The sequence below is a fragment of the Podarcis muralis genome, chromosome 15 (assembly GCF_964188315.1).
Source record: "Podarcis muralis chromosome 15, rPodMur119.hap1.1, whole genome shotgun sequence".
Classification (NCBI taxonomy): Eukaryota; Metazoa; Chordata; class Lepidosauria; order Squamata; family Lacertidae; genus Podarcis; species Podarcis muralis.
In genome coordinates, this window is record NC_135669.1 from 44,242,383 (window position 1) to 44,259,622 (window position 17,240).

General features: G+C 52.8%; 1 protein-coding gene across 3 annotated transcripts in view; it reads left to right on the plus strand.

The window, feature by feature from the left end:
* Positions 1-15,263, plus strand: part of FLOT2 (flotillin 2) — a 27,619-nt gene extending 12,356 nt beyond the window's left edge. The window contains exons 4-12 of one of the 3 annotated variants that reach the window (XM_077919830.1): positions 1,301-1,390; positions 7,532-7,655; positions 9,088-9,206; positions 9,766-9,879; positions 9,992-10,111; positions 11,043-11,257; positions 11,498-11,681; positions 11,792-11,941; positions 13,271-15,263. In XM_077919830.1, the coding sequence (XP_077775956.1) occupies positions 1,301-1,390; positions 7,532-7,655; positions 9,088-9,206; positions 9,766-9,879; positions 9,992-10,111; positions 11,043-11,257; positions 11,498-11,681; positions 11,792-11,941; positions 13,271-13,309 (1,155 nt within the window). In that variant the 3' untranslated portion in view covers positions 13,310-15,263. Of the gene's footprint in view, positions 1-1,278; positions 1,391-3,373; positions 3,465-7,531; positions 7,656-9,087; positions 9,207-9,765; positions 9,880-9,991; positions 10,112-11,042; positions 11,258-11,497; positions 11,682-11,791; positions 11,942-13,270 lie in introns of those variants that run through there. The other 2 variants (XM_028707287.2, XM_077919829.1) reach the window with 2 other exon arrangements.
* The last annotated feature ends 1,977 nt before the right edge of the window (positions 15,264-17,240 follow it).

Consider the following 17,240-nt stretch of genomic DNA (forward strand, 5'->3'; position numbering starts at 1 on the left):
CAGCATGTGCAAATAATCACCCTAACACCTGCGGGGGCATCTCTGCCTCTGTGGGCACTAACAAGGAAAGGAGAAAGACGGGACTCTCTTGGTTTTTACTGCAGGAGGAGCAGAGATCTGCAGTGGAGGATGGATTTGGGTCTCTCTCCCTGCAGGGGTCGCTGCCCAAGGGTGGGGTTGCCATATCTTAGACTGTGTTATGCAGCTGGGCACTCCCCTCTCTTACAAGATGATTGCAGAATTTTACTAAAATTCAGGTAAATTCAATTTGTATCTTGCCCTTCCTCCCAAAGGAGCCCAGGGCAGCAAACGCATCCGTTTTTTTTAAAAAACACACCATTCCAAATAATAATAATTCTAATAGTGAAAATGCATTCTGAAACAGTTAAAAAGCATACCCCAGCCAGTGATTTGGGGAATGCCAGGAACAGTGTCGTTTGGCCAATGACACAAATATTCTATAATGCCTCTTGAAAAGTCAGCAGAGAAGCACGCCTCACCAAGGAGAGCATTCTGCAGATTGGGAGCCACCACAGAAAAGGCACTGCCCTGGGTCAACACCAGCCAGACAGCCCCAGTGTACGAATGTCAAAGCCATTCAAGAATAAAAGAATTCTTCCAGTAGCATCTTAGAGACCAACTAAGTTTGTTACTGGTATGAGCTTTTGCGTGCATGCACACTCTTCAAATACACAATCTTCAGGTGTGTATCTGAAGAAGTGTGCATGCACATGAAAGCTCATACCAATAATAAACTTAGTTAGTCTCTAAGGTGCTACTGGAAGGAATTGTTTTATTTTGTTTCGACTACGGCAGACCAACACGGCTACCTACCTTTAACCATTCAAGAATAATATATATATTTTAAAAATCTAAACAGTGGAAGGCTTAAGCTCAAAAGCAAAACCACCTCAGCTGCAGTTACAAACAGAAAAAGCAGGGTTTCCCCAATCCCAGTGAAAGCGTGATGAGGGAAAGGGCCCTTTAAACCTGCTATACAGGTAAACAGAGCAGAGCAGTCCAGGGTGGGGATGATGCTTTCATAATTGGGGAGTCCTTTGGGGAGGATGTGTGTGTGTGTTGGGGGTTGTACCCAGAGTAGGGCAGCTTCTTTGGGCAACGGTGGCCTTGGCTCAGCATTGCCTCCTTCAATTACCCGGGCCCTCTTGCCTGGCCCCAAGATGCAACCCCCACCCCGGAGTCCCGTCTTTCCTCCTTGGCAAATTCTGGTGTGCTCTTGCTCTCTGGTAACCACCACCTTTGTGTGTTTGCTGTCCTACCTTTATTTATCACTGTTCAGACTGTCTTGGAGGTTATGACCATCCTTTGTCGCTGTGAGAATATTGAGACGTCGGAGGGGGTCCCACTGTACGTAACGGGGGTCGCACAGGTAATAATCTGCCCGCTTCTAACCTCTTGTCCCTAACCGGTCTCCTTCTCTCCATTCTTTCTCACGCAGCGGCACAGCAGCAAGCAGCGACCGTGCGGCACAAGGACTTGAGTGCTTGCTCTTCTTAATATATTTTCCCCTTTTTCTAGCGGCCGCTCTCGGCACCAGCGCTTTCTCTCTCCTTCGCCTTCCTCCTCCCCCTTGTCTCTGGCTCCTGCTACCTGCTGTTGCACCCCATGGTAATGGAGAGAGAGAGAGAGAGGGAGAGAGAGATGCATGCAAAAGCTCTTCCAAAATTCTCACAGGGTTCTGGGAACATGGCTAGCATCTGCTCATCCACCCCCTCCGCCCGCCCACCCCCCCATTGCCACATCCGCCTGCTTCACCAGCCTCGCACAGGGACAGGAAGGCAGCTCTGGGGGGGGAGAGAGAGGAAAGAGGGGCCTAGGATCCCACCCCTTAGGGACGTAGCAGACTTCCTGGGCCAGTCCCAGAGCAGGCTGTCTGTGGCACCTGAAATGTGTCAGGAAAAATGTATTCCCTTGCCCCCGCCAAGGGCAGATCACCCTGAGCTGGATGCACCAACCTTCTGACTCGCTGCAAAGCATCTTCCTGTGTCCTAGCCCTGATTGACAGCAGCTCTCCAGCGTTTCTGCCAGAGAAGGGTCTTCCCTGCCCCTAGCCCTTCTCTAAGTTTGGGGAGCTGCCTCCATGCAAAGCAGGTGCTCTGCGCCCCCGTCAGTCGTAGGGTGTTTGGTTGGCCGAGTCGACTCTGTGAGCTGAACACACCACCCATCAGGTGAAAAGCACACGCCTGCCAGGTGCGTTTGCTTCTCCGAAGCTTCGATCCCAACCTCCCCCAGCCAGGGCTTTGCTTCCAGTGTCCCTGACCATTGGCCATGCTGGCCGCCCACCCTGATGGGAGTTGGGAGTCCAGCAACAATGGCAGGGGCACCTCGCCAGAGAAAGGTTGAGAACAACTATACTTGGCCCCTTTCTCTTCCCTCCAGGGACATAGTATAACCGCGGAGGGAATCGGATGTTTCCACCTAGGCAGCAGAAGGCCCTCTGTGACAGGCCCACCTGCCTTCTGTAGTACCGTGTCCAGAGGGATCAGAGCAGCCTTCCTCAGCCCAGGTGATGTGGACTGCAGTTCCCATCGGCCCTCCACCGAGCCAGTGCAGCTATATGATGATGCTGGCGCTGGTGGGAGCTGTAGTCCAGAACACCTGGAAGGCACCAGGTTGGCAAAGCCCAGGTGGCAGAGCCTGTCATGGTGTCTATGCGTTTTTAAAAAATACATTTGCGTGTCTCATTCAGCCAGGATTAAAAGAAAGCTTGTGTATGAAACCTCTCCCACAGCTCAGCTCATAGGAACAAAAGCCAGCCCAAATAGGGGTGGCTTTTAAATCCTAACTCCCCAAAGATTTTCCTCCACCTCGGAGGAAACCCAATATTTCCCCCACATCTAGACAGTCTCCAAGGGTGACCCCAGCACACTACAGTAGCCTAGCCTCAACCTCACAGGGGGTCCTTTTGATGATGCTCAGGTTCATAAACCAGCCAACATCCCAGGGGCCTTTTTCAAAAGCCCGCTTCCTCAGTCCTTTGCCCAGGCAGCTTCCAGTGCTGACCTTCTGTGTGGACACCCTAGGGTGCTTCAGGCAGGCAGCTGTCCTTCTGAGGCCTGAGAAGCAGGAGGGGCCGCCCTCCTCCTGGGAGGGGAAACCTCTCAGTGGGGCCCCTTTGTGTTTACCTGGTCCATGTGACTTCAAGGCTTTTCTCCACCGGCTTCCAACACAGCCAAGTGGCCCACGTTTTTTAGGGGTGGGGGAGGGAGCCCCCTCTAATTTTTTGGCCAGGCAGCCGTACATCTTGCATCTGCATTACCTGGGAGGAAAGCAGCAGGTGGCCCCGAGCCACGGGGGAAGAGAGCTGAGCTTGTTACCTGGAAACGTGCCAATGTTTTACGTTTTTTGGCAGGATTTCCCTAGAGATAATGACGTTACAGCCCAGGTGCGAGGACGTAGAGACGGCGGAGGGGGTAGCTTTAACTGTCACAGGTGTGGCCCAGGTACAGTAACTTGAAAACACCTCCTTTCAGGAATGCATGCCTCTGTAACCCTTCCTGGTCTCTCCCTCCCAGGAGGCCGCTCTAGCCCAGGGGAGCGAAAGAGGCGCTGTCTGCTCCGAAAACACCGGCCCTTTGTTCAATAGCTGATTCTCACCCCCCCCCCTCCACCGCCAGTTCACCGCTGCATGGTCCCCCACCCACAAGGCCCTTGCTTCTCTCCCACCTGGGCAGCAGAGGGCGTTGTCGCCACACGTATCCCTGCTCCTGGGCTGTTGCACTGCCACCCTCGGTCCGAACTCATGCTGGTCTGGAATATTTCTTCGGTGTTTTCTCCTCCTACATATGCAAATGGGACGCGGGTGGCGCTGTGGGTAAAAAGCCTCAGCGCCTAGGGCTTGCCGATCGAAAGGTCAGCGGTTCGAATCCCCGCGGCGGGGTGCACTCCCGCTGCTCGGTCCCAGCGCCTGCCAACCTAGCAGTTCGAAAGCACCCCCGGGTGCAAGTAGATAAATAGGGACCGCTTACTAGCGGGAAGGTAAACGGTGTTTCCGTGTGTGGCTCTGGCTCGCCAGAGCAGCGATGTCACGCTGGCCACGTGACCCGGAAGTGTCTCCAGACAGCGCTGGCCCCCGGCCTCTTGAGTGAGATGGGCGCACAACCCTAGAGTCTGTCAAGACTGGCCCGTACGGGCAGGGGTACCTTTACCTTTACCTTTACATATGCAAATGTTCTGATGGTGGCAGGCCTGAAACCACAAGGAGCTACTGTTTTTCCTGGAGGGCCTCTTTGGAGCAGAGTGTGGTGAGCTGGCCCCACCCACCTCTGTGTCTCTGTTGTTCCCCAAAGTCGGTAGCTAGCCAAACAACAACAACCTTGCCCCCGCTTCTGCTGCTTCCATGGACCCCTCCTGGGTGGGGGTCCCCTTAGGTTTGGCCCAGTCATCTGGTCTACCACAGGGATGGCGGCACACCTGTTGCCCACCAAAAGTCACTGGGCTACCGTTACCCCAGACCATTGGCCAGAGCTCCAGACCTGGTGCTTCGTCCACCCTCTGTCTCTGGAGTGCCGCTGGCTTCAGGGTCATCGCAGCAATGGAGCCATTTTTGCAGCCAGAAACACCTCAAGTTTAGCAAGACACTCAGCACACACACACACACACACACACCCCGGGCAAGTACCAGCTAACTCATTCCGAGTCTGGTTTTCTGCAGTTTTCTTCCATAGGCAAGCACCCACAAAAGCCAGAGGCGCAAGCCCCCTTTAAAAAAATGGGGCCTTCTTGGTAGAGGCGTCCGTCCTCGCATCGGATGTCAAACAGATAATGAACTATATGAATTTTAGAAGATATATGTAGGCTGCCCTGTACAGGGAAGTTTTTAACGTTTGAGGCTTTATTGTGTTTTTAATATTGTGCTGAGAACCACCCAGAGTGACTGGGGCAACCCAGGCAGATGAGTGACCTATAAATAATAAAAGTATTATTATTAAATTATTATTACTTCAGCCATGCTTGTCCAGCAGGAACTTCCCTTGAACAGGGACCTGAGCATCGTGGCTAATCTCCACGGTCTTATTGGGAAGGCGAAGGGAAGGTCCGTAACTCAGTGGGCAGAGCATCCGCTTTGCATGCAGAAGATTCAGCCTCCACCTGCATCTCCAGGCTGGAGAGAATATCCCAGTCTTGAAATCCTGGAGAGCCATTGCTGCCGGTCAGTGCAAGCAGTACTGAGATCGATGGACCCAGGGGTCTGAGTCTAAGGCAGCTTCCTGTGTCCCTGCGGTGCTTTGCGAGGCGATCCCCACCATTCACCCCACCCCACCCTGGCCCCTTTTATAGTTCCAGGAGGGGAAAGTGGCAGGGTGAGGCTGGGAGCTTCCCAAGAGCACCCTCCCGTCTTATTTTCAGGGAATAGGGACGTGGATTTCAGGCAGGCTGATAGAACAGGGGGCTGGAGATTCAACTGATGGCGTCCCATCAGCGGAAGCCCTGCCCAAGGGCTGGCGCAATGAGGCTTCCACCCCCCCTCCTTTCCCCACGTTCCCCACCCCAATTGGCTCTTGGAAGAGTGGTCAAGCGAACCCCCAGAACAGCACAGAGGAGAGCAGGGATTGTTCAGTGGGGCAAGTAAATATGCTTGCCCTGGTGGAAGTTTCTCCTGAATAAGGCACTGGGGTTCCTCCCATCACATCTGTCTCCTCTCCCTTTCCCCCCCTGTCGTTATTTTTGAGTTTTCTCTGGGGTTGTGCGATGTGGCGATGAACTCCTGGCTTCCCCAATTAAAACAGCTGTAGGATTTTTATTTTTTAAAAGTCCATTGCCTTCGTAATCCCAGCTGTGTTAACATTAATAAAGCCTCTATCTCCTGCTATTTTACGTATATTTTATTAAGCCTGCTGGCCAGTTCACATTTTTTATTTTTTTTTTATTTTTTTTTAAAAAACCCTCCTCCTGGGAATGTTCCCCCCCCCCTTTTTTCTTTCTGTGCCATTTGCGTGCATTCTCTTTCCTACCAAACCAGACGGGAGAAGGAATTTTGAGGTTATATCTGATGTTATTTCTGCTCAGAGTACAGCAACTGAAGTGACAGGAATGACTGAATGAGATGCATCAGTTTAATAGGTCTGCTCTGAGCAGAATCTGGTTGCCTAAGACCCCAAAAGGCTAAAGGAGGCGGGGGGGGGGGGAGAGAGAGACTTGAACCTTAGGAGCGGCCCCAGGATGGGAGAGTGAAATTATGTCCAGCCTACACAGACATACAGGCTTCCTTCCTTCCTGGTAGATAACCTGCAGAGTCCAGTACAGACCCCCACCACCCAAACTTCCCTGGCTCATTTTTTGCAGTTGGGATAAACAGCTACCCCCTTCCTGCCGATCTCAAGAGGCGCTTGCAATCCCCAAACGGAATAATAAGCTGAAACGGTTACAAGAGAGGCCTGCTGCCTTTGCACTAGCTTGTACCATCCACTGAGGTCCAGCTCCGAGGGCCTTCTGGCGGTTCCCTCATTGCGAGAAGTGAGGTTACAGGGAACCAGGCAGAGGGCCTTCTCAGTGGAGGCACCCGCCCTGTGGAACGCCCTCCCTTCAGATGTCAAGGAAATAAGCAGCTATCTTCTCTTTAAAAGACATCTGAAGGCAGCCCTGTTTAGGGAAGTTTTTAATATTTAACGCTGTGTTGTTTTTAACACTCGATTGGGAGCCGCTCAGAGTGGCTGGGGAAACTCAGCCAGATGGGCGGGGTATAAATAATAAATTATTATTATTATTATTATTATTATTATTATTATTATTATTATTATTATTAGCGAAAGAGAAAGAAAAGCACTCAGGTGATCTGGCTGGCCTGTTTACCCTCGAGAGCTGCCAGTTTTAAGGAAATGACTTTTCAGGAGAGAGGGGGTGGGTGGGTGGGAGAGCAGAAGCAAGTTTGGATACATTATGATGCCAAACCTTCTGAATTGGTCATGCGGGGGTGCTTTTGAGCTCCATGTGCAATGGGTTGATGCCTCAGTTGCCTCCCTCCGGTAGGAGCGAGAGGGGGGTGGGCTCCTGGTTTTGCTTACTGCAGGTGGGGGACCCTGTGGCCCTCCAGCTGTTGCTGGCCTCCAACTCCCAAGTTTCCAAGGGGATGATGGGAGCTGGTGCCCAGCAACGTCTGGGGAGGAGTGGCGATGCCCCCACACCTGGCTTACAGCATGTCCTCCTCTTGGATGCAGAGCCAGGGTGCCGGGACCCCCAGAACTCGTGGCCTTGCTCCTTTGAGGCTGCTTCCTCTGGGGCTACTGTTGGTTTGCTCTCCCGGATCAGGAAGCGATGCAAAGAGTTTTAAAACCAGGCCCCTGCAGCCTGCCTCCTAACAAAAACTCCCGGTTTGCTGCTGATGGGTATGAAGAGGGCTCCTGGTGACCTGATCCTTGTGGGGCCGAGCCGAGCCACCCCAAGGGTGCCCCAGCGGTCACAGGCTCTGCTTCTGTCACTAGCCTATCACTTCGACGACCCTATTGGCCCCTTCGCGGCTCACGTCAAATGTCTTCTTCTTTTCTCTCTCTCTCTCTCTCTTTGCCTGCAGGTGAAAATCCTGACCGAGAGGGAGCTTCTCGCGGTGGCTTGTGAGCAGTTCCTGGGCAAGAACGTGCAGGACATCAAGAATGTGGTCCTCCAGACGCTGGAAGGGCACCTGCGCTCCATCCTAGGTGGGGGGCGTGGCTGGGGGGGGCGCCCTCTCTCGCTTCGCATAAACGTCTGGAAATAAGCGGCTGCAAGGATTGGTGTTCCCAACACTGTTTCAGTAGCATATTTTTTTTTGTCAAGGGGGAAAACATACGTAAAAGCATCTGGGATATTAAATTCAATGTTACATATATTTAACTGCTTGGTCGCATTCAAAATGTCGTAAATACACAGGTGGTGCTTTTATTGTGTGAAGCTGACAGTTCTTTAATCTGAGGCAATGGCAGTCTTCAACCTCTTATGGAAGAGTAAGGGAAGCTGTGGTTTCTACAGTTCTAGGCTGCATCAACAGAGGTCTTGTGTCCAGGTCAAGGGAAGTCATAGTACCCCTCTATTGTGCCTTGGTCAGACCACACCTCAGGTACTGTGTCCAGTTCTGGGCACCTCAATTTAAGGCTGGAAGGTGGGCAGAGGAGGGCAACCAGGGTTATCAAGGGCCTGTAAACTAAGCCTGATGAGGAGCAGTTGAGGGATTTGGGTATGTTTAAACTGGGAAAGAGGAGATGGAGAGGAGACTGGATAGCCATCTTCCAATATCTGAAGGGCTGTCCCATGGAAGAGTGAGCAAGATTGTTTCTCCTGCTCTGGGAGGTAGGACTCGAACCAGTGGTTTCAAGTTACAAGAAAGGAGATTCCTACTAAACATCAGGAAGAACTTTCTGGTGATAAGAGCTGTTCGACACTGGAATGAATCCCCCCTGCAAGTTTCCTTAATGGGAGGTTTTTAAGCAGAGATTAGATGGCCATCTGTCATGGATGCTTTGAGATTCCTGCCTTGCAGAGGGCTGGACTAGATGACCCTTGGGGTCCCTGAGCCAACTCTACTATTCTACCAATAGGGTATCCCTATTTTCCTGTTGTAAAGAATTTTTTAGATATATTTAGTGAGTTTTATCAAGCGTTCGCACATTGTAGAGCATGTTGGAACGATGTTTGTGGGTTTTCCGTGCTTGCTTATTGATTATGTCAGGGCATTGTGATTGCTTGCAACTTAGGTAGGGAATGTTTTTCATTACCTTCCAATTCCTTTTACATACGATTCCCCTGGACATAATAAAAAAAGTGGTTTAACAACAACCCAGAGTGGTTTAACAATCAATCCTTCTCAGGGAATGCTGGGAATGGTAGTTCTTTGAGGAGCCTGGGGTTCTTCGGAACTACTCTGAGCACCCTTCATAAATGACACATCCCAAGATCTTTAGCGGGGAAGCCATGACCGTTGGAAGCAGTATGATGGCTGGTTCAGATGTTTAGTGCAGATGAGACCTTTCTTTCTGCTCACTTGGCTTGGCAGAAGCACATGCCGTACGGGCGTCTCCTGGACTCCCTCCTTCGTAGCCACTTTGCCTCCATAGCGCCTGCCACCATCTTGTCTTCTGCCTCCCCCTTCTCCAGGGACCTTGACCGTCGAGCAGATCTACCAGGACAGGGACCAATTTGCCAAGCTTGTGCGGGAAGTGGCGGCTCCTGATGTGGGCCGGATGGGCATCGAGATCCTGAGTTTCACTATCAAGGTACGAGCCGCGTCCCTTTTTGAGTTAGCCCTCGCTGCCTCCTGTGGGAAGGAGTTCCACAGTCTAACTCTGCGCTGCTTGAAGAAGTGCTTCCATTTATCTGCTCTGACCCTCCAGCCTGCAGCTTTGTTGGGGGCCCATGGGTTCTAGGATTAGGGGAGAGGGAGGAAAACCTCCATCCAATGTCTCCATGCCAGACATCATTTTATATGCCTCTCTTCATGTCTGGTCATCCGTTTCAATACCCCAGAAAGGCCTTTGTTGCTTAGTGGATTATTCAAATACATAGGAAGCTGCCGTATGCAGAGTCAGGCCATCTAGCTCAGTGCTGCCTGCACTAACTGGCAGCAGCAGCTGTCCAAGGGGTCTCTCCCAGCTCTACCCTGAGATGCCATTGGGGATTGAACCCAGGGCCTTCTGCATGCTACACAGGGGCTCGGACGCTGAACTGCGGCCCTAGATCTCGGAGAGGCAGGGAAGTTCCCGGTCTGCATTCCTGTCCGCTGAGCTACGTCTCTCATGTTTCCTGAATGGAGCAATTTCTCTCCTCCCCGTGCAGGATGTCTACGATAAAGTCAGCTACCTGAGCTCACTAGGGAAGACCCAGACCGCCGTGGTGCAGAGAGACGCCGACATCGGGGTGGCCGAGGCAGAGCGAGACGCCGGCATCCGGGTACGTCAAATGGCGCAGGAGGAGAGGCCCGTCTTACGCTCCTGCCCAGGCTCCAGCGTCACTCTGAGCGTGGTCAGCTGACCTCTGCCTTCTGACTGTTTTCCTCCTGCAGGAGGCAGAATACAAGAGAGAAATGCTGGATGTGAAGTTCATGGCGGACACCAAGGTAGCCGACTCGAAGCGTGCCTTCGAAATGCAGAAAGCCGCCTTCAGCCAAGAGATCAACATAAAGGTGCGTGGAGAGGGTTGGGACTCAGAGGAGCGCTTTGGGGCTTCGGGAGAAAGGACATTCTAACTTCTGGGGTGGGTAGGTGTAGGATAAATCAGCCAGAGTGTTAACCAACCACCAAGGTGTTTGAGAAATTGGTTTGTCTGAGATGGCTCCTCATGGCTGCTGCCTGCCCACAGCAGAGACACAATACTGGGTGTTGTGCAGGCAGGATAAAAATTGGGAAGTGTTTTCAGTAACAAAAGGGAAGAATAAATAGGCTGTGGAGCGGAGACCTGGAAGAGGAGGCTAGTTGAGTTCCAGGCCCCAAGTTCCAGGTGTTAATATTAGTATATAAAGCCTTTAACAACTTGAGACCAGCTTACCTGTGAAATCACCCTTTCCCGTATGCACCCACTCAGCCTGCTTTGATTGGTGGAACTGACTCTGTTACAGGCACTATATATGCCCTGTTCTGCATTTGTAAGAACTCAATATTTTAGTGGGGCAGCACCTACACTTTGGAACTCCCTGCCTATTGACACCAGGCAGGCAAGGAGTCTTTAGGCCCCTGCTAAGAATTCTTGTTTTGACAAGCCTGCACTGACGTTTGGACACCTGATGCAAGTTCTAATCTGCTTTTAGTCTATAGTCCATTGCAACTTGAAAGTCTTAAGTTATTGTGGTTAATTCTTTTTATTGATAATTATATTGTTTTGTTTTGTTTTTTGCAAACTGCTTTGAGGTTGTTGTTTTTCACAGTTAAGTGACATATAAGTTAAAATGAATTTACAGTTTGCAGAGAGGGATTGGGGACATCATTGCACAAGGACAGGGAAATGTAGGATGCCCCAAGCCTCAGAGTGACTTAGAGGGCTCATCAGGACGAAGTGGGGGCTTTTTTTGACCGCAGACCGTGTCAACAACTTGTGGCCCCTTCCCCATCTCTTTGCAGACGGCGCAGGCCCAGCTGGCGTACGAGCTGCAAGGAGCCAAAGAGCAGCAGAAGATCCGCCAAGAGGAGATTGAGATTGAGGTCGTGCAGCGCCGGAAGCAGATTGACGTTGAGGAACAGGAGGTCATCCGCATGGACAAGGAGCTCATCGCCACTGTCAAGTTGCCAGCGGAAGCAGAGGCGCACCGCATGCAGGAGATTGCCGAGGGAGAGAAGTGAGTGGGGGTGCAGGGTGGGATTTCCCTTTCTTAGGGGCCCTTGCGCAGCCAGAGGGGCCTGGGGATGTGTCCCCAAGTAAAGCTTCCCGTGAACCCCCCTGTGATAACTTTTGCTGTGTGGAGGGTCTGGAAAGCCCCTGCTCTGAGCCACCGCTGGAGGAGGCGTCCCACTCTTAGGCCTTGTGTGCCCCACATCCTGGGGGAACATCTCCGACCAAGCTCTCTCTCCCTCTCAAGGGTGAAGCAGGTGCTGATCGCTCGGGCCGAAGGGGAGAAGATCCGCAAGATCGGAGAGGCGGAGGCCCTGGTGATCGAGGCCATTGGCAAAGCGGAGGCTGAGAAGATGAAGCTCAAGGCAGAGGCCTACCAGCAGTATGGGGAGGCTGCCAAGATGGCCTTGGTCCTGGACGCCCTGCCCCAGGTGAGGAGGCTGATGGGGATGGGAGGGAAGAGCTGCCTGCCTGCATCTCTCTCTTCCCCTGGGGCCTGTGCCTGGATCCTGACACGCTGCCTTCTCTCTGTCCCTCTCAGATTGCCGCCAAGGTGGCCGCACCTCTCTCAAAGGTGGATGAAATCGTCATCCTCAGCGGGGATAACAACAAGATGACTACGGATGTGAACCGGCTGCTGGCTGAGCTCCCTGCGTCCGTCCATGCCCTCACGGGGGTCGACCTCTCCAAGGTGAGGCAGGTGGGGCAGGCCGTGGTGTCTACCTGCCCTTTGAAATAATACTTTTTTAAAAAAAGAAATGCCTCTTTTAATTTCTGCTTCTTTTCTTAACTGGAGCTCACGGCAGATGGGCCATTGGCCTGATCCAGCAGGCCCTTCTTTCTTGAATACCAGAACTCATTGGAGCCACCCGTGAAGCTGAATGCTGGGGGGTTAAGGAGGGACGAAAGGGAGTCCTCATTCTCACAGCATACTCTTAAAACAATGGCATTGACGGCCACACAACATTCAGTGTTAGTGCTCCAAACGAGTGGCTTTATTTTTATTATTAATTAATTTCTATACTGCCCTTCATCCGAGGATCATAGGGCAGTTTATAAGATAAAAACATCAAAATACGTAGCATAGTAACAAACAGAAATAATAATCGCCCCACCACACGAAGGAATGTTCTCGCCTGGCACCTAAAGCTATGTAACAAGGGCAAGAGGTGAGCTTCCCTGGGGAGAGGATTAAGGAATTGTTTTGGAGGATGTGGCTGTTGGGCTACCAGCCACAATGCCCCTGTGGCATTGCTGGAGACAGTTAAATGCCCCTGAATGCCAGTTCCTGGGGATTGCAATTGGGGAGAGTGTTGCTGTTGCGCTCGGGTCCAGCTTAGATGTTTCCTACAATAGGCGTCTGTTTGGCCCCTGCGAGAACACAAGTTGGACTGGGCGGGCTCCCTTTGGTCTGATCCAGCCAGCTCTTCTGATGTTACATGCATTTGGATACATCTTAAGCTTCCACAACCAGATGGTTCCCAAGCTTAAGGAGCAGTTTTTTGCCTACATTTGGGTGCCATTTTGAATTCCAGCGACACTGCCGATGAGTTCCAGGCTCAATTAAAGCCTCAAACGGTCAGGACTGCAGTACCTCAAGGACCGCCTCTCCCCCTAAGAACCAACCCAGACCCTGCAATTCTCATCAGAGGCCCTTCTTTGTGCGCCTCCTCTGCAAGGTGTCCGGAGGGTGGCAACACGAGAACAGGGCCTTTTCTGCGGTGGCTCCCTGGTTTGTGAGATGCTCTCCCCAGGGAGGCTCCCCTGGCGCCTTCATTATACACCTTTATCTGTCAGGCAAAAACGTTCCTCTTCAACCAGGCCTTGGGCTGATTAATATTCGACAGCCTTTTAAATGTGTGGGGCTTGTTCCTGTTTTGTCATTTCTGTTTTAACTATTTATTTGCGCTTTTGTCCTGAGAACCTTTGAGGGAAGGGTAGCATATAAGCAAGTAAGAAGCTACGGGAAGGAGGAAACGGTCCCTGACTGCCTTTGTCCGCCCTCTCTTCTCCCCCGCAGATCCCGCTCATTCAGAAAGCGACCGGAGCCCAGGCCTGAGAGGAGGCCAGCTGGTGAAGAGCCCCCCCTCCTTCCATTTATGCACTTCCCACCGACTGCCGCAAACACTGCGAGCTCCTCTTCATCCGTGGAGACGGTGGGGGCTACTCTCGGGTGCCTTATATCTTTTTCGGGGGATCTGGGCGGGGGGGTCCCCGCTAGTCCTTGCATTTCCAAGAGAGGTTTCCTTCTTTTGTAACCCCCCAGCCCCGCTCTGTGTCATGCTAGCCAACACTTTCTCCCCTCTCTTGTCTGTGCTCTTGCAAAGTCTGTGCCTTGACCGACCGCTGCGCCGTTCTCGGGGCAGGGAGGACGCACCCCCAAATTGGGAGGAGGCCCGACGCTGGGCCCTGCTGCCCCAGTGGAGGAGAACTTCCCCCTTCCATATGCTTTTGTGCTGCGGAGGGGACACGGCCCTTCAAGGCGCTGATGGCGGGGGGGGGGGGATCCGTGGCCACTGCCCCTCTCGGTGCCACCGGTGGATTGAGATTGAGCCATATCTGCCAGTGGGGTGCCCTGCGGTCCCTGCGCTCTTGGAGCTCCAAAGGGAGCAGGCGGCAGAGGGTGGAGGCCGCCATATTGTTACACGCCCGCTCAGCCCAACCCCTTGCTGGGACCTCAAGCCGTGAGCACCCGGCGGGCGTCCCCGCAGCCCAGGGCCAAATCAATGCCACGACCTCCCGTTCCGCAAACGCCATGAACATATCTTGCTCGCCATCAGTCCGAATACACAACACACACAGTGCCTGATTTCTTCGGTGGTCCATCACGCCTGCCCTGCATCCACAGTTGGCAGGAACCTCAAGAACCCCTCTGGGCATCCTGCCTTCTGCTCCCGTGTCTTGCAGATGCCCGCCAGGCCGTGGTCAGCCTGCATATGCTCCCCGGGGTTCCTTCACCCACTCATCCCTCCAGAACTAGGAAGGGAGAGGAAAGACACGCGAGACTCTGGCAAACTGCTTGTCTGCTTTCTCCCTGAACCGTGGAAGAGAGGGAGCCGGTCTTGTATCCTAAGATGGGAATTTCGAAGCAGTCCCTCCCTGCCCCACTGGCGAGAGGCCCTGGAGCCCCTTGCCTGGCATTACCCTGGGGTTGGCATTACCCTGTGTGCACTAGAATGGAAGGCACTTGCCTTCTGCACCTCTTGTCTCGCAAAACGCGGCCCCCTCTCTTTCCCCACTCCTCTGTGCCGTAGAGATCCCCTTCTCCCTTTGCAATTTGCCCCCACCCTCCAGATATAAACATGGCTCCATGACAGTTTGGGGGAGGTGCAGGAGGGCAGTGGAAGGCGCTCCCCCCCCCTTTGCAGGGTTTCTATGCACCTTCCTGCTCCCCAGTCTGTACTGTTCACACAAACGTCTGTACTGTTTATTATTCTTACATGTGAAGCGTGCCTGTTTGCTCTCCGCATGCGGGGGGGGGGGGGGGTTATCCCAGCCATGCTTTCTTGCAATTGCCTCCTGTGCAGGCTGCTGCTGCTGCTGCATTTCAGAGCCCCCCCTCACTTTTTATACCCCACCTAAGTACTGTGAAGGAGGTGGGAGGGTGCCAAGTTCTTTATTTTTATTTTATTCGGAGCAGGATCTGGGTTTGTGCCGCCAAAGGTTCAGTGGGGGGAGGCAGCAGAGGGGTTATTCGGGGGGGGGGCGTTTCTGGAAGCTTGGGTGGAAGTGAGGGGCTCTTTGGGGCCCAAGCATGTTCCCCCACACCACATACAAAGGCCTGAGTGGTGCCCCTCTGCCAGCTTTCAGGGAGAGAGCACTGGATTCCAGTCCCCATTTTACCTTCCCTCTTCCCCCCCCCTATGTCGCCTGCTCTCCTGCCCCCCCCCACACACGCCACGCGTTCTCTGCATGGATATGTGGTGCATGACCGCCTGTGCCAGGATTCGCCGGGGGCCCCGTGTGCATCCCAAGTGTGAAATAATGTACAATAAAAAGTTATTGTGACCTCACCTTCGTCTCGTCTTTTTCTGTCCTGGTTTCCAAAGAGGAGACGGTGCAAGCGGGGGCCTCTCTGGGGTGGTGGGAACCCCACTGCTGCTCTTGGGAGATACAGGGGGGCTCTCCCCTTCCCACCCCACCTGCTGTGGGTCTCCAGGCATGGCTCAGCTTATTATCACATTTCTATCCTGGGAGTCATTCTGGACTCACCGCTGTCCATGGAGGCACAGGTCAATTCTGTGTCCAGGGCGGCTGTCTACCAGGATGAGACCCTTCCTGCCCGCAGACTGTCTCGCCAGAGTGGTGCATGCTCTGGTTATCTCTCGCTTGGACTACTGCAATGCGCTCTATGTGGGGCTACCTTTGAAGGTGACTCGGAAACTGCAACTAATCCAGAATGCGGCAGCTAGACTGGTGACTGGGAGCGGCCGCCGAGACCACATAACACCGGTCTTGAAAGACCTACACTGGCTCCCAGGACGTTTCCGAGCACAATTCAAAGTGTTGGTGCTGACCTTTCAAGCCCTAAACGGCCTCGGTCCAGCATACCTGAAGGAGCATCTCCACCCCCATCGTTCTGCCCAGACACTGACATCCAGCGCCAAGGGCCTTCTGGTGGTTCCCTCACTGCGAGAAGCAAAGCTACAGGGAACCAGGCAGAGGGCCTTCTCGGTGGTGGCGCCCGCCATGTGGAATGCGCTCCCACCAGATGTCAAAGAGTAAAATAACTACCAAACTTTTAGAAGACATCTGAAGGCAGCCCTGTTTAGAGAAGCTTTTAATGTTTAATAGGTTATTGCATTTTAGTGTTCTGTTGGAAGCCGCCCAGAGTGGCTGGGGAAACCCAGCCAGATGGGTGGGGTATAAATAATAAATTATTATTACTATTATCCCACCTTTTCTTCCAAGGAGCTCACAACAACCCTGTGAGGCGGGTTTGGCTGAGAGACAGCGACTGGGCCCAAGCTCATGCCCAGGGAGCTTCATGGCCAAGTAGGGATTCGAACCCTGGCCTCTCCCAGGTCCTCATCTGACTGTCTGAACTGCACTGGTTTCTGCAGGCATCGGAAGGCGTCACATTAGCTTCCTGGGAGCCTCTATAAAGTTGGCATTTATATTTTGGTGGCTTTTGAGACATGATTGGTGTCAGAGGAGTGGGCTGCAGAAAGGCCAGCCCAGCTTGCTTGTCCCGCAGATAGGTTTGCCTGGGAGGAGACGGTTCTTTAGCCCAGGAGGAGGAGGAGGGCTGGTGTCTGAGATGAAGCGGAGGGGCTTCAGATAAGGCCAGGGTGCGGTCCCTTTCCCCCTTTTCTTTTTTGCAAAAGGAGGCTTGGCTTCTTATCTGCACACCACAGACACCACCCTTGAGCCACCTCCTACTGATGCATCTCTGCAGCAGGGCAAATCTTTGGACTTGGGGGCGAAGGCAAGGAGATTTGTGTGAAAGAGAACCCTGGAAAAAATTGGGTGGGGAGAGAGTGCTGGGTGACGATGGCCTGGCAGAAAACAAGTGCCTTTATGGATGGAAGCTGGCTATGGGCGAGAATGGGTATGGCCAGGTACAGCTTGACCTCTCTCCCCAGGAAATATATGACTACCCAGACCCTGAGATCATCTTCTGAGACCCTCCTACATGTGCCTTGTCCTCAAGAGGTCTGGAGGGTGGCAACACAAGAAGGGCCTTTTCTGCAGTGGCTCCCTGACTCTGGAATGCTCTCCCCAGGGAAGTTCGCCTGGCACCTTCATTATACACCTTTAGGCAACAGGCAAAAACGTTCTTTTTTAACCAGGCCTTTGGGTGATTGACATCCTATGCCCTCCCTTTTAAAATGTGGGTTTTTGGGGGGGTATTGTTTTTATTTTGATTATGTATTCTGTGATTTTATATTTTGATTTTATTCTGTGAACCACCCTGAGATAGGGTGGTATATAATTTAAAAATAAAAATGGGGCACTCCTAAGAAACACTCCTCCCTGTATGGCATCTC